The 16,323-nt window shown below is 35.3% G+C and overlaps 1 protein-coding gene across 1 annotated transcript; it reads right to left on the minus strand.

The window, feature by feature from the left end:
* Positions 1-1,481: 1,481 nt before the first annotated feature.
* On the minus strand, positions 1,482-14,044 carry LOC124366507 (transcription elongation factor 1 homolog). The gene is made up of 4 exons (XM_046823094.1): positions 13,756-14,044; positions 7,558-7,677; positions 2,106-2,281; positions 1,482-1,563 (listed from the first exon to the last, which is right to left on the minus strand). Exons 2-3 carry the CDS (start codon positions 7,671-7,673, stop codon positions 2,149-2,151), a joined length of 249 nt encoding a protein of 82 aa, XP_046679050.1. The 5' UTR covers positions 7,674-7,677; positions 13,756-14,044; the 3' UTR covers positions 1,482-1,563; positions 2,106-2,148.
* Positions 14,045-16,323: the final 2,279 nt, after the last annotated feature.

Here is a 16,323-nt window from a genome sequence, read left to right on the forward strand (position 1 = left end):
TAAAGATGGAAGTAGACAGGCGCCCATGATTAGACCCTTTTCTAAAGATGGAGATTGGCGGGCGCTCCATGAGTAGACCCTTTTCTAAAGATGGAGGTGGGCGGGCGCTCCATGAGTAGACCCTTTTCTAAAGATGGAGGTGGACGGGCGCTCCATGAGTAGACCCTTTTCTAAAGATGGAGGTGGACGGGCGCTCCATGAGTAGACCCTTTTCTAAAGATGGAGGTGGATGGAAAGCCCCAGTGGCCCTCAGCCAACCCGCTCGACACCGAGGAAACTCACACAGTTTTGACAGTTTAACGGTTTTAGCTCTTAAATAACCCAAAGCTTGATGTTTATAGACTCTGATTTCTTTAATCTCTCGTAGTGCTTAGGCTAATCATCATGACTGAACTCAGGTCATCTAAAGATAAAAGGACACAATGTTTTTCATTTTGGCAATAATCTAACGCCATCAAGTTTATTGGTGTGAACTATCTCAGTTGCATATGCACGGCTAGTCTTCGCTCTGCCTCTACATTAAAAAAAAAACTAACAAAAATAAAATTCCGATCCTTGTGGCAGTGTCCGTGCTTGCTAATAAAAGCGATCCTCTGCCCAAAATCTTCTAAAATTACAATAAACGTATCATTAATTGTATTTAACATTAATGATCATTATTCGGGCCAGTTTCATTTCTGTTGTTAGTCAGGGAGGTTTTTGCTTCAGCATTGATCTGTTATACTTGAAATATATAGAAATATAGAAGCAAATGAAGGAAGCAGTGATTATAAATCTATTACAGAAAAGCACTAAACCCATGATATATTTAGCTAAATTCTGATAATTATTTAAGTGCAATGATATATTTAGTAAATAATTTATAATAAATAAAAAATTTAGTCAATATATAAATTTAATTCATAAGAATAAGGATAGGAATAAGGATAGTAATAAGATTAAAAACTTTAAACAAACAGAACTATCTACACCGAACAGAACTATCTTCACCGAATACATAATCCCCATGAATGAGAGATCTGTTATCTGAAAAAACAGAACGGCTTAAAAAAGAACGAAAGAAGTTTTATGTAAAAACTAATTCTGTTTCAAACTTGTTTGCGCACATGAATAGTAGAAAGTGGAATAACTTGGCGCAGACAATCAGAGAACAAGCCCTGGTCCCTTTCGCGGACATGTTGTAACATTATGGCAGTGCCGTACTTTGAGGGGACATGGGGGGCATTGAGGGGATCCGCCAGGAACTTATCGATGAAGATTTTGAGAGGGGTAAGTTGCGTCTGCCACAGTCAAAGTGTTACACATCTCTAGCTACAGAACACGTTTGTAACACTTCCACTGCGACACGAGCCATATACCGACTTTAGGAGAGCTGCGGTTGTAGCAAGTTGCGTTCATTGCAGTCTTTTTAGTGGGGTAATTGAATAAGGTACACAAAATTAAATACCACATACAAGGCTCTCTGTATAATATAAAATGTATTTACAAATCAATACTATAAAAATTGTAATACAAATTTATACTTATACAAAAACTGCCGATTCTTCCGTCATCAATCAGGACCTGAAAAAATTGAATATCAGTCAGTCACATTAGAAGTACGTTTTATACAACTGTTGTACTCGTATGCTATACTGTTTAGTGATACAGGTCTTTGGTAAGAATGTAAGTATTAATCAGATTCACAACCCATTTAATTGTTAAACATGATCGTGCATGATGATAAGTTTAGGTACATTCCACCACTTTTTAAATATAAAAATGTAAAGGAAGATTTATATTTATTGTAAATTAAAATCATCGTAACCATAGTAACGAATTTAGCCTTGTGTGTGCCATTTGTGGCTTTTAAAATATATTTAATTTTTCTTCGTGAGAACTTGGATACTATTATGATTGTATTTTATGAAACTAATAAATGAAGAATAAATTGACTATCTCAGATTGTAATATTTATTATATTTATCAGACTTTACCAGGTGCAGACCCAAAATTTTTAAGAAAGACAAAACTTTTTTTAGATAGTCGTAAATTTTGTAATGTTTTATGCATATTAAATATTATATTATATTTAATATATATTTGATATTATATTTATATCTTACCGTATTGCACACACAGTAGAGAACATAGTCTGAATAAGTTGATTTAGTTGGCAGTCTCACAAGCGTCTATCCAGTCGTTGTACACATCAATAGGCTCCGACAAGAAGTTGACACTTGTCTGGAAGTCCTCCAGACAAACCCGACACGTTATCCTGGCAGATTTGCGTGTTTTATCCCTAGAACATAATTATAAATACATCAACTTATTGTGTATAATGACAATATTTAACACAGTAATGGCCTTGTAGGAATATGAGATTTAAGTAAGTTCGTAATAATACTCCAAAATAATTAACCTCCAAACCATAATAAACTATTGGTGGAATTTATTGACCTCCATATTTAATAAAGTAGGTGCAACAATACAGAATGGTTAATGTTTCATGGTCACATATGGTTCGTAAGTATGTTCCATCCAACTAAGATTTCATTGCTGACCGACGCGCTTCTTAGTTGGTACTTATTGATACTTGGTATTGCATCCAGTTGATCTGAGCAATGTTGAAGATGTCGAAATGCCTCAGCGGACATTCTTCTTGCAGCTTGGTGCTGCGGAAGGATGGTATGTGACATGGTGGCACATCTTCCTTTCATCCATCCTCATTCACAATACAATTAATTGATTCAAACTTCCGTCCTCATGTTTGGAATTCAATGTTCTTGGGATGTTAAAGGATATTTCATCCGAGTGTACATTTTTGTATAATTTGGCAAACCGTGGAAGAAATGAACTCCTGTCAATATGGTAGATGTCCACATTCTTGCACTTCACGCCCCGGTACATTTAGAGAGACAGAATAGCAATATTCAGATTTTTTATAAAGCCGAACTGCTAAGAACTTCAGTTCTTGCGCCGGTGCCCCGTCACTCCATTACGTCGGACATAAGTGACGGACATTACGTGGATAAGTCAGCCCATAGTACGTAGCGGCCAGTAGGGCTTCATTATCAGTACCTGAGTCGGGCAGTATTTAGTCATCTTTCACAAAACGAAAATGCCTGAGGTAACTTTGAATTCGCCCATACAAAAGAACATCCCAGGACAAACCTTGATCCTAAGATCTCACGTGTATTCTTAGGCATTTATTTGTGTGGAATTCCTCAACCATGGAGTATTCAACATGACGGCTGCACCACAGCCAAGGTCCAAAGAACGGAGAAAAATTTATTAAGCTTGTTTTTGAAATGGTTGTTGTAGATTCAAGCTGCGTAAATTGCAAACACAACAATTTAAATCCTCAAAAATACGTTGCTCCAGCAAAGTTGAGAGTCTTGTCATCTCCGTACTTCAAGAGTTTCCCGATCTTTAGCGACGAACCAACGTCATTGACGTACACATAAACAAAGTTGGGCTGAAAATGGATCCCTGTGTGACTTTATATAGTCATATGGCTGAGTTTGAGAACTTGTTTGGACAGTGTACGGACTTGAGATCTCGAAAGATCAAAAAGATTGGAACTACTGAAGTAGCAGCCCTCGAATACAGTGAGAATTCAACTTGTCCAGCAATGTTTTGTGATCAACACAGTCGAACGCTTCGACCATCTAGCCTTCCAAAACCATCTCGATCAGTTTTAGGGAAATCAGAGGATCAGTTTTTTTTAGACTAACTGTCAATGCCCTTCCTGAAGCCAAACTGTCAGTAGTGGAGCTGGTTGTGTTTCTCTACAAAACTCATTACATTTTCAAAAAAAAATACTTCAACAAATATTGAAATAGTTTGTAATTTTTTGCGTTTGGATTTCATGTGCGAGATGTATTCATGGCGTTAATCTGTCATTTATTTACTTATTTTGATCAGAAGAGTTAGTATAGTATACTACTTCGAGGCCTTACTCCTGCCGGTGTACCTTTTTCACCTTTGGCATTTGTGAATTTGTGGCTAGGTATGATACACAGTCTTTATTTATAAGTGCATGGAAATTATGAGTTCAAAGTTATAATAGTTACATCTCATTGTATTAATTTTGTTATACCAATGTGTCCAAGTTCAATACATCTCTATTTTTATAGACCCCTGCATTTTTTCCAGCAACACATTTTTATTCTAAAATATATCTTGGTTTGAGACTAAGTACTACTGTTGTTTTTTTTTTTTTCAGAATAATGTTATAAAAATTAGGGTGGTTTGATGTTCCGATGGCTCTCTATTAACTCATTTAAAAAATCATATCAATGATTTTATAATTTTGTACTTTAAACAAATTAAGGGTTTTTAACTATAATTTGCCTAATCAGGGTCAGGATAACAGTACTAACAAGGACATTTTTCTCCTTGCACCACTCCGATCAGCACAATCCATTCAACAATGCTCTTGTCCATTTATTTTCCATTTGGGAGTCGTGTTTACTTTTTGCTCCCCGTATTTATATAAACACAATAGGCCTACGTGTTCAAATTACACAATGTAAACATGCCCCGTATTTCTGGCGGTCAGAGACTACTGCAGTCGTAGGGCAGATCATCTGTCACACGAGCGAGGGGTGAAGTTTGTAGCCGGTTCACCGCCTCTTGCACGTCTCCCCTACAGTCAAGACCGTAGCCAGCGAGGGGGTCCAAGGGGTCGGGACCTGCCCCCTATTTTCAATTTTTTTAAATAAATTTTATAGCAAACTATTATTATTTCAATAATTCCATATTACTGACATGTAGGCTATTGCTGAAAGATCGTTCTCAACATTGAAACGGGTCAATATTTTTAGGGAACAATATTGGGAATGAGCGGTTGACTGCACTTGCCTTATTTTCTGTCCACTACGGGAAAATATCAGTTTATCCAGAGCAAGTACTAGATAATGATGGCTCAAAAGGTAAGAAAAATTTCACTTTTGGAAAAAAACCACTTTTACATATTATCAATTCTCTGTGATACGCATCTTTTTTCAATTAGCGTCTAATCAATTTCAATTAGTAAGCCTACATAGCCTACTAAAGCAGTGCTTCCTCAATTATGATTACCAATCGCTGATGCAACCTATTCAAAGACGTAAAAACTTTGTGCAGCATTCGCTTTTTAAAATTGCTTTAATATTTGAAAGTTTTAAATTTTTAATGTCTCGGGAGAAGGATCTCTTCAAATCATGTTGACCCCCAATCTTTTACCTAGTTACGTATTTGCTTACGGTTTGGTTATCTAGAGATCCCTTAAGGGGCCGGGTACCCAGCGACCTCTCGCACAATAAAACGCCTCACATCGAACGTCTACCACGTTACAATACACAACTACCTCGCAAAAAATTCTGTCTTACTTAGGTAGTACTTACCCAAGTTTTAGAGTAAAAGACAAACATTTTGTGTGTGTTTTTTTTTGTGGATTTTGATAATCAAAAATATGGAGAAAAGTACGGTTTTCTGTTTAAAATTGAAGCTTTCCCCAATTTAATTCATCAATATTCAAACAATAATGATAGCAAAGAACTATTTTGCAGCAAATGTATGTCTCTTGAAGAACGAAATACTAACAATTGATAGTTCTAAGTTAAGTAAAGTCGTGATTAATTTTGTTGTAAACCCTTACGAAATCGGTTATAACCTATCATTTTGAGATTTTGAAAATAGTGAATGATACCAGACGTTCTGTATGTGAATACTGATTTGGATTTATAGTCAGTAGGCATTAAGCAATATTTCTGTTTTTTTTTTTTTTTTTTTTTTTTTTTTTTTTTTTTTTTTTTTTTTTTTTTTTTTTTTTTGTGAGTGAGGGTTCAGATCAAGCGAGGTACAGTCACAACACTGAATTCTAGACCTGCTGTGTCCAGTCCGGCCCACCATTGTGGCGGAAGTGTGACACATTGTGCCATAATAATGAAAATCTACAGCCTCATGTGAAATCTACTTTTCTTCCGAACGAGCCGAAAGGGACACTGACATTTTTTTAACACAAACCAAACTGCGAGACGTTTAAATTAAGCTTGCATGCTTGTACGAGTAGATTATGGCATATTTCATTCAAGCGAAGACCGAACTGTCTCGCTAGGCTAACTGAACTGACCTAACCTCAATAACAAAGACATTTCTTAGAAGCCTATGAATGAAGGAATGTATGAATGAAAAGAGCAACTATGTAGATGGATCCTTTCAAGAAAGTACATTTCTTAGAAGCAGCAGCCCTAGCTGTACAAAGCAGCAAGACTAAGGTTAATATGCTCAATGGCCCGTTATGCCTCCCACTTTCCGATGATCTAGTGAAAATATGCTTTAAAACCTAAAATCTATTTCAGTCAAAAAGCTATCACTTTCGGCCAGTTTAATATATACTTCTGGTCTAAAGCATTTCTAGTTCCCTAGTAGCATTTGGATTGTTGTCCCCATCTTGTGTTACTTGTAACACAGATGTAAATTACGCATTTAAAGATTTGTTCAAAAGCTTACTAAACGGGAAAAATACTCGGTGCTGGGTAGTTCGACCCTGCAACTACGCTTGGCGCTGCGTATTATCACCACGCAACTACGCCCGGCGCTGCGTATTATCACCACGCAACTAGGCTCGGCGCTGCGTATTATCACCACGCAACTACGCCCGGCGCTGCGTATTATCACCACGCAACTACGCCCGGCGCTGCGTATTATCACCACGCAACTACGCCCGGCGCTGCGTATTATCACCACGCAACTACGCTCGGCGCTGCGTATTATCACCACGCAACTACGCCCGGCGCTGCGTATTATCACCACGCAACTACGCCCGGCGCTGCGTATTATCACCACGCAACTACGCCCGGCGCTGCGTATTATCACCACGCAACTACGCCCGGCGCTGCGTATTATCACCACGCAACTACGCCCGGCGCTGCGTATTATCACCACGCAACTACGCCCGGCGCTGCGTATTATCACCACGCAACTACGCCCGGCGCTGCGTATTATCACCACGCAACTACGCCCGGCGCTGCGTATTATCACCACGCAACTACGCCCGGCGCTGCGTATTATCACCACGCAACTACGCCCGGCGCTGCGTATTATCACCACGCAACTACGCTCGGCGCTGCGTATTATCATTACGCAACTACGCTCGGCGCTGCGTATTATCACTACGCAACTACTCTCGGTACTTCGATTACGTTGCGCGCCCTAATTCTAACCCTTATTCTCATGGCGAATAAGGGTTAGAAATCAAACTAAAAACATACAACAATAGTACAGGATGTATGTCATACCCATTCTACAAATATTACAGAATATCTACTCTTTGCCACTGTAAACTTTGCCTGTCATTCTTTTGAACTTAAAGTAAAAACAAATTATGCTGACTTAAGACACACATATGTATACTCAAATTTCAATCAATTCCAAAATGAAAGCTAATGTCATTCATAAAAACATGGGGCTAATCTGGCGTGTGACCTCTGAATTTGATGGGTGTGGGTAGAGGGCGGTAGGTACCTTAAAACTAAAAACTAACTAGAATAGAATACCAAGCATAACAAAGAAATTAATAGAAACACTTACATCGTCACCTCACACGACTTCTCGTGATTGCAAAATGGGCAGTTGAATTGAATGTCCAATGGCTCCACCGCCTTTCTTTTTGGAGGGGGCTTTCTGTTGCTTTTGCGTCTCCCCATGATTCTGCAACATTTGTGTACATTAGTGATGTTGTACCCGTGTTCCGTGAATATGTACATCACAACATCCTGATGTAAGGTTTGACTTAGTAATAGTACCTAATATCTGACGTCATTGATTTGAATGAAATTTTCTCTTAAATAGGTCTATTAACACGTTGACTGCATCAGGTGCACCAGTGTGCTTGCTGACATTAGAATACTTAACCCTTTGGATGCCAAGCAAATTTCAAGATTCGTTTTGAGTAATGCCATGCATGTGAGCTGTGGGTGTTTCCTGAGTGCCAGTGGTAAATGGCCTATAACAGCCAAGTGTGCCAAGCACAAAACAGCTATTTTGTTATGTTAGACTAAAAATTGTATAACTCCTATCCTAATACTGATAAATGGACAATTTTTGTTTTTTTTTGTAGGTTATGAAATATACTGTTATGTAATAACAAAGTTTTATGATAATATCCAAAAATATAAATAAGTAAACTAAAAAAAAATAAATAAATAAAATTTTTTTTTTATTTCTTTATTTTTTTAATTAGAAAACTTATATTATTTTACTATTTATGTAAACATATGCTACATTTTACATTAGTATGTATAATTATGAACCAATATAGAAAATTTCAGAACGAAATATTGAGAAATAAAAGTTTTATAAGATTTTTAATAAACTTTTACACTTGGGCTAAAATGCTAAAATATTGACAATGTAATGTAAGGGCATGTTATTGTAAGGACTTTTCTAAACAAAACTATATTTATTAAACTAGCATTGAGATGGTTGAAAAACATTGGTTAGGACCCTAATGCATGTTCACAAAAAATAAAATCATGACAAATAGCCTATTTTTTATATTATTTGCTTTTACTCACCCTCAGTTATTGAAAGGCAGAAAAAGTCCAATCTTCAATCACTCACTATTTTTTAGTGCCTATAGTCTATAGCATAGGCCTATTGAAAAATGTTACTAAGTCTATAAAAAACTATGCAAAGAAATGTCTCTATATAAAATATATACATTGTTACATAAACGTTCAGTCTATTTACAATCGTGGCGGGGGAGACAGTCAAGGTGGCAACCCCGGGTGCACTTGACACATACTGTCCTGGACCTTATACTATAACAAATTATATATCAATTTGTTAAGTAACTCTTCCCCTTTCGTTTGATGTATCTGTTATGAAGATTCGCTTACTATATGATTTAAAAAAATAATATAATCGCAAAGCCGAAAATATCGGCCCGCGGCACACTTCGGTTAAACGTAATGGGCCGAAAACATCGGCTCTCGGCACACTTCGGTTAAACGTAAAGGGCCGAAAATATCGGCTCTCGGCACGCTTTGGTTAAATATAGTGAGCCGATAATATCGGCCCTTGGCACCCAAAGGGTTTAAATACTTGTGGAGGTGTTACAAATGGAAGTACTTTTTACATTGGCTGAAGATTTTATCATAAAAAGTAATATATAGGCTTTTACTTTAAGCAATGTTATACCGGTTGGTTTTAAAGAGGACTTAATATTGGCATAATGGTAAAAGACTTTATTTGAAGCTGTATGGTGATAATGGATCTCCATAAAACAAACGGACAGCTATCTTCGTGATGAAAACTATCTGAACTTGTGTCTGAGCGACAATCGCCTGTACACTAATGAACTTTCCGTTCACACAGACACAGTTATGCTATCGATTTAGGAATTACATTGGTCTAAATTACCACAAATATACCAATACAACGTAAGTTATTATATGTTATGTTACGGTACGTTGTAGGGTATGGATAACGTTAATAACGTATTAACGTTATTATTTTGGTGTATTACGTAAACAGATCAATACAAACCTAGCCTATATATTATTTTATTTAGGGCTAAAAAACTATATACAGTTACTTTAGCCTGATGAAAACAGCTTGTGTTTCCATTACTGAATAAAATTAATAATTTTAATAAAATTAATTCTTTAAAATATAATGGCCACATTTTAGTCAATGTGATAAATTTTTAAAAGTTTAACTTGTCCAAAAAGTACTTCCACTGTGAATTTGTATGCACTTTTTACAATTTTGCAAGGAATAGCTTTGATATTTGTGAAAACAGAAAAAGTTATTGGTAAATATGTTATTGTTGATGGTTACATTTTCTTAAAGAGTGTGGTTTATGGTCATGGGACTCAGCTTCATCTTCTGAGTAGTTTATATGTGATTACTCTCTCATCAAAAATCTATAGACACCCGAGTTTAAAAACTAACCAACCAAACTGCAACTTTGAAAATAACTCATAGCACGGTAACTAGAAATCCGATTAAGACCAAATTTGTAAACAAAGTACAAGGAAGGGTACTGTTTTTGAGTATATAATTTTATAATTATCTGATAAGTAGTTGTCGTTAGATTACCTCGCGCGGTCCTGTCAATTTGATTGATCAATTTGCTTTCCCTCGGTTTACGTGAGGTACACAGGGAAACACTGTTTAAAAAGAAATTAAAGCAATTTTTAGTAGTGGGGGGGTCTTCTACAGCGTTGCTGAATTCGCGGACCGTGAGCCAGAGTTTTAAGGGGCCGACGTGTTTTAAAGTTTAAATTATGTTGGTAGGGTTTAAGACCCACCATTTAAAAAATTTTTAATCTGTTTTAACTATTTAAAAGTATTTATAATTGTATATTTTAATTATTTAAAGTTGTATAAATTCTGCTCAGTTTGAAGTAACCTGTACTGATTGTGTACTATACTTGTAATTCAATAACATATGTCATGTTTTAAATAAATACCTGTTAAATGTTATATTAAATTTAGTTTTGTGCTGCTCTAGACAGCTTAGAATTATGATGAAAGTGACGGATGCTATATACAATATGTGAATTGTCTAACAGCAATAAAGAGATTTATTATTTATTATTATTGTCTCGGGAGCAGCCACTGGCCACGTTAAAAATTCAAAATCATAATATATTTCTCGTGGACATTTACATGTCTTAAGAATAGTGAGTACCGCTGTACCTAAATAAAAAAAATATTAAAACGTAATCCTATATGTTTAATTTAATCTGACTGACTAATTGAAAACTAATTATCAGATTAAAATGTCAGTACAGTGAATATGTTTTATTGGTATGGGTGGGCGGGGCAAAGGATTCAAAGATTGAACTAAACAGTTTTGTTTTTCAAGAAAGTCTGTAAGCCTATTCTAAAAATATGAGAGGAAGGGGCTTTAAATAATCTAGCAATCTATTACAAATGTTAAGTCCTAAATTTGCCATCGTTCAGTGAAACAATATACCATTCAATACCAAACAATATTGTTTTACTGAACGATGGCAAATGTCCGGAAAAATCCTGTTTCCTTCACAATCCTTCCATCGTCAAAAATAACCTTCAAACAAAGAAGTCCTAAATATTCTATTGATATTCGGAACATGTTATTATTATGACATAGTACAGTCAAATTATTTGTGGTAGAATATGTACGATAGTGGGTAGGAAAATCTTGAATATGTTTAACGCTTTGAGAGTCAGGTGGGCAGCAAGGACGTAGCCAGCGAAGGGACCGTATTCCCCCCCAAAAATTTTTAAATTTTTCAAATATGTTTTTAGTAAATCTATTCTTATTATTTAAATAATTCAGTATTAAACACATGTACACATACACATAACATGACATGACAAATACTTCAACACAGAAACGGATCAAAAACTTTTAAGGGAACAAAATGAGGCCTTACTCTCTGTGCACTGAGGTAAAATATCAGTTGTCTGGACCCCCCCCCCATTTTTTTCCTGGCTACGTTCTTAGTGGCCAGTGTAGAGTCTCAAAACATATTTTCAAGAGCTGTAACTATTCGGTACCCAAAGGAATGTGAGAGGTGATTTAATATAGAGTAGATAGGCTACAAATGGAGGAAGGGTTACGATGTGTTCTCGGAGAACACCTGCCCACAACTCTCCCGGCTCCCCAGACCAGTAGCCCTCTTTTGCAATTAGGAGACCCTTCGTAACAAAGAAGATAGAGCTTTTCCCCCATAACATTATGCCGAACGAAATAACAGAGGAAAAGTAACCATGGTATACCATTTTTTAATTAACAAAACCTTGTTTAATGAAATTTGTGTAAGAAATCAAGCATTTTAACGATATTTACAAAATTACACGCCTGAGATAATGAATTTAAACACTTCATAACGAGGCCTATGCAGAATTGTTTGATGGACCAGTCAAGATTAAAAGTGTCTATACTATTTCATTCGGAGTAGAGACACCTTGCTAAAATTTAATTTCATCTCCTAATAAAAATTATTCAACCAAAGGCAATTCTAATAAATATCATAACATTGTATTACTTCATGCAATAAAAATATAGTACTAAACTGTTAACAAGACATATTCAGTCATTTAGGCTTTCCTACGACTAATACAGTCCAATGATAAAGACGCTTTCGAATTAGTTTGATTGATAGTTTATCCACAATCGTTACAATAACATTTGCAATAAATTTTGAAAATAAAGTCACATATGTACACAGATAACTGTTGGTATTAAGGTCTTTTGAAAAGTTAAGATATCATATGGGTCTGTCTATTCAATTACCACTCGAGCAGAATCGACCATAAGCGCGGTCAAGCTTTTCAAAGTTCTTACTTGAATATTTGATAAAATCTCAACAAGTTTACATAAAAATTCAATATATTTTATAGATAAATATATATATTTTTTCCTATCACTTTCCACTGACAAAACACGCTTGAACAAAACATTAAACAGTTTTCAAATTTATTTATTTAATGATGGCATGTCTTTAAGACACTTTTTTAATTTAGAGTGGTAAAAAAACCGAGATATAAATTAAATTATAACTCTCGTCTGGTACACAGTAAGAACATATGCCTATTTGGACGAGCGCAACTAAATTTTGACTGTTAGAATCACTGAGGAAACAGGAGTTTTCCGGACATTCGCCATCGTTTACAACCAAATACATCAGCTACAAATACATCAGCCACAAATACATCATAGTGCTACAAATACATCAGGTAGCACTACGTTTCGAGATCTGCAATCTGATCTCTTCCTCAGGTGGGTAACTATCCTAACACAATGATTATAGCTGTCAGTTATTCGCCTGAGGAAGAGGTCAGATTGCAGAATCGAAATAGTGTTACTGATTATTTTTGTACCAGTGAACGACGGAAAATATCCGAACTTCCTGTTTCCTTCACAATCCTTCCATCGTCAAAAACAAATCCCAGACAAAGAAGGATTGCCGTGACGTGACGTAACGTAACGTTATTAATTTTACATTCCAAAGGCATCACTAAAAATCACGTTTGTACTTTAGGCTTGCAGGACAAAAGCCTATAATTTCATTTTATTGATTAAAATATAGATTAGTTATAGCTATTAATTATTTATGGTCTTGTCTTTAATCTGAATAAACAGTTGCATGTAAGATAACTTTATTAATTATTTTTCTAGTTTTCTTTTCTAAAATCATACAGATTAAAACTTTCTCAAAAATGATAAATTCACATATTCTGTCCCATATTAGAAATTCACATATTTGTTCATTGAGTAAGGTTTCCAGACAGTGTTTAAAACAGTAAAAGTTTCGATGAGGTAGGGCGGGTAGTACAACGCAAGAATGCAGTGAAATAAATCTTGACACTGAAATTAACTTCCAATAAATTATTGTTTCTTTTTACTGTACGAATAACTTACATGTAACAAATGTTAAACCCTCTTATGATTGGACTCAACTTGCATGCGCATTTAATTATTTTGCTACTTTCTCATTCCCATTAAAGTTACCTAAAAATAAACTAATATTTAGCCAGATCAGTGGAGTGACATGCACCATCATCGAACTTAGTGTACCTATATTGAAAAGAAGTTCCATGATAAGCTATATTACATATTTATAATATGTAGGTTCGTTTTCTAGATATCGTACGGACAAACAAACGGAATTATATTTTAAAAGTTTTTCGATATATAAAAGGCTTCGCTATAGCTCAGTCAATTATTTATTGTAATCAATCATTCCTTTAAATAAAATTTGACTTTATACAAGTAAAAACAGTACTTACTGCTCGTTGCAGATATTCGGAACTAGAAGAGATCCTAGGATGATCCTGTAATCAGCTGTGAATGTGTTTCACTCAAGGGCACTTGGACGTTGTGAGAACCTCTTACAATTCCACTGACTAAAAACTGCCTGTTTATAAATAAATTCACTAAAACCACCGTGTTACAACACTCATCAAATGGCACGATATTATTCAAACATACGGTTTCAAACACAAGGACGCTAGCCGAACACTGTCGCCTAGACACTGGCGAACGGGCAACTGACGACGGTCTGGGGTCTGTGGGACCAAGAGCCTTTTGTGGAGGGTTCAGGTAGATTGGGGACACCCCCAACTACAGTGGTGAGGTGACAAGGGGTAGGTCCCCCCCTCCGACAAGTCAGACCCCATGTTGAAGTGACGAGGTCGGCTCCTTTGTAGTATTCAAGTTGTGACTTATAAAAAACTGTTTTACCATATTTCGTCCAATATCCCTCTTAATTTTTTAATTAAAATTAATTTTTCATGTAATGTACTGATACACTTCTATGGAATACACAATATATAGATCACTACACTCTTGGTTTTCATTTTGTGGCTTAATGATAATAAATATAATACATTTAAAGATATCTTCATTTTGTACATAGTGTATTGAAGAACAATCGTTGACCAAATTCTAAGTATGCCACATCGCCTATAATTACGGTTAGCGAAAGAGCTCCTGACTGTTTTGTAAGTAGATTATTGGTGAAGTCAACCTAACCAGACTTAATTCCTAAGTTTAGGGTTACTTTGAGGTGAATGGTAATGGTAGGACAATTTCCATTTTATGATCACTAATTATTGGAGCTCAAGCTTAGTGATTCACAATAATATATGATAATAAAATAAATATTTGTGCGATTTTACAGATTACCGGTTTTATTACGACTTTTAAACCTTAGTTTGCGATGAATCTTAACATGTGGTTAGGTTTATTTTATCACTAACAAGTTTCTAAATCTTTACTGTGTTTGTTAACTTGTTTCAAAAAGTTATCAAAGAAAGATACTTTTTTAGTCTGAAATGTAAAGTTTTCAAATAAGCTAGCTAATACTCAACATCGGGTAAAGATTATTTTCAACTAGCACGAATAGTACTTATTAAATATCTACACTGACTGAATAAAGGTATTTTGACACATACGAAATAAACCACGATAATTATTTTGAACGGAAATTATTGATACTCTAAACGAAATATACAATCACATTGTTTAAACATACTGACTGAATTCCCTTATCAAAAAACCGCCTTTCAGTAGAAAAACTCGTTTACGATATTTTACTGAAATTTTATTTAACTTATTCGGTGTGATTGTAAATTGAGCATAATATACATAATAACATTGTTTGGGTCCATTATTTTATACCATTGTTAAATTGTTTTGTAATTATGATTAATCAAAAAACTCATGGTATGTAGCCTCAAAGAACTGTACGATTAACTAAGATGTGGTAGGTGTACTACACATTGTCAAAACAGTTCCAAATGTTGTAGGTTTCCACTTTCTTCGGCAGTTAAAATAAGTTGAAAGCATTCCACATGGAATGCTCAACGTGCATAAAAATTAAAAAAGTCAAGTTGTAAAAATTAAAAAAGTATAAAGACAACAAAACAAGATAAATAGAGACAAACGACATCATTATTATCATTTTTTTGTAATTAAAATTGTTTAAGTTTTACCAACATTTTCTTTGTCTATTTTATTTTGCAACCCATAAATGGGCAACTACCTTGAAAATAGTACAAGAAGAGGCTACTTGACTAGGTAAGCTTATATTAAGGTACCGTCCATAATGTATGTCACAAAATAATAATATTTTATTTTGTGCTATGATTAGTAATAAAAATAAACCTGTAATATGCCTATCGGAAGCTAGATGGAAGAACGATGAATAGTGCACAGATTTGTGGAGAGGCCTTTGTATCTAAAAATTAATCTGTTCAAAATAGAAACAACAATTGCTCAAGAGAAATGGTAGGTTGCTAAACCGATAGTTTAATGTAAAAGGATGAAAAGAGTATTTCCGGCGGATGACCTCAGACAGTGGAATGAGTCAGAAGACCTTTGGGTCCGAGTACCACAATGTCTGGGGTGGACAATAGTCACGTCCTGCCCCGAGCCTCTTGGAGTTCAAAGTCCGTGTGACAATTCTTGGACTCCAGAGACTTAGCGCTGTTCCTGGTATAATTAGGCGCACAACATTTATTAAGTTATGGCGTCCTGGCAAGGTGTATTGATGACAGGCGAAGAGAGGTGTAGAACTATACTAATCGTAAATATATGGTCATGTCGGGAATTCCCTGCTTTATCCTCTATGTTTGGTTCACATCCCCGTCTGATAACTGACTATTTTGTGTCAGTTACAAAACCTGATCCATAAGAGTACAAATCTTGCACATCTTATCGTTAGATTGTCGTTTTAAATCTCAAGATGATTTTTCGGGCTTTTAATATAGTTTTTTTATCGATTAAATTAGTTGTAGATAAGTTACTATTCTCCTAATTATAAAAATAATTTGAAATTTGAATAATATTTCATT

Source organism: Homalodisca vitripennis, chromosome 7 (genome assembly GCF_021130785.1).
Source record: "Homalodisca vitripennis isolate AUS2020 chromosome 7, UT_GWSS_2.1, whole genome shotgun sequence".
Lineage (NCBI taxonomy): Eukaryota > Metazoa > Arthropoda > Insecta > Hemiptera > Cicadellidae > Homalodisca > Homalodisca vitripennis.

Excerpts from the sequence above, each read along its gene's own strand:
- LOC124366507 (XM_046823094.1), bottom strand. The coding sequence starts at position 7,673 with ATGGGGAGACGCAAAAGCAACAGAAAGCCCCCTCCAAAAAGAAAGGCG. Across the intron at positions 2,282-7,557 it reads AAGTCGTGTGAGGTGACGAT|GGATAAAACACGCAAATCTG; the intron begins GTAAGTGTTTCT and ends ATTATGTTCTAG.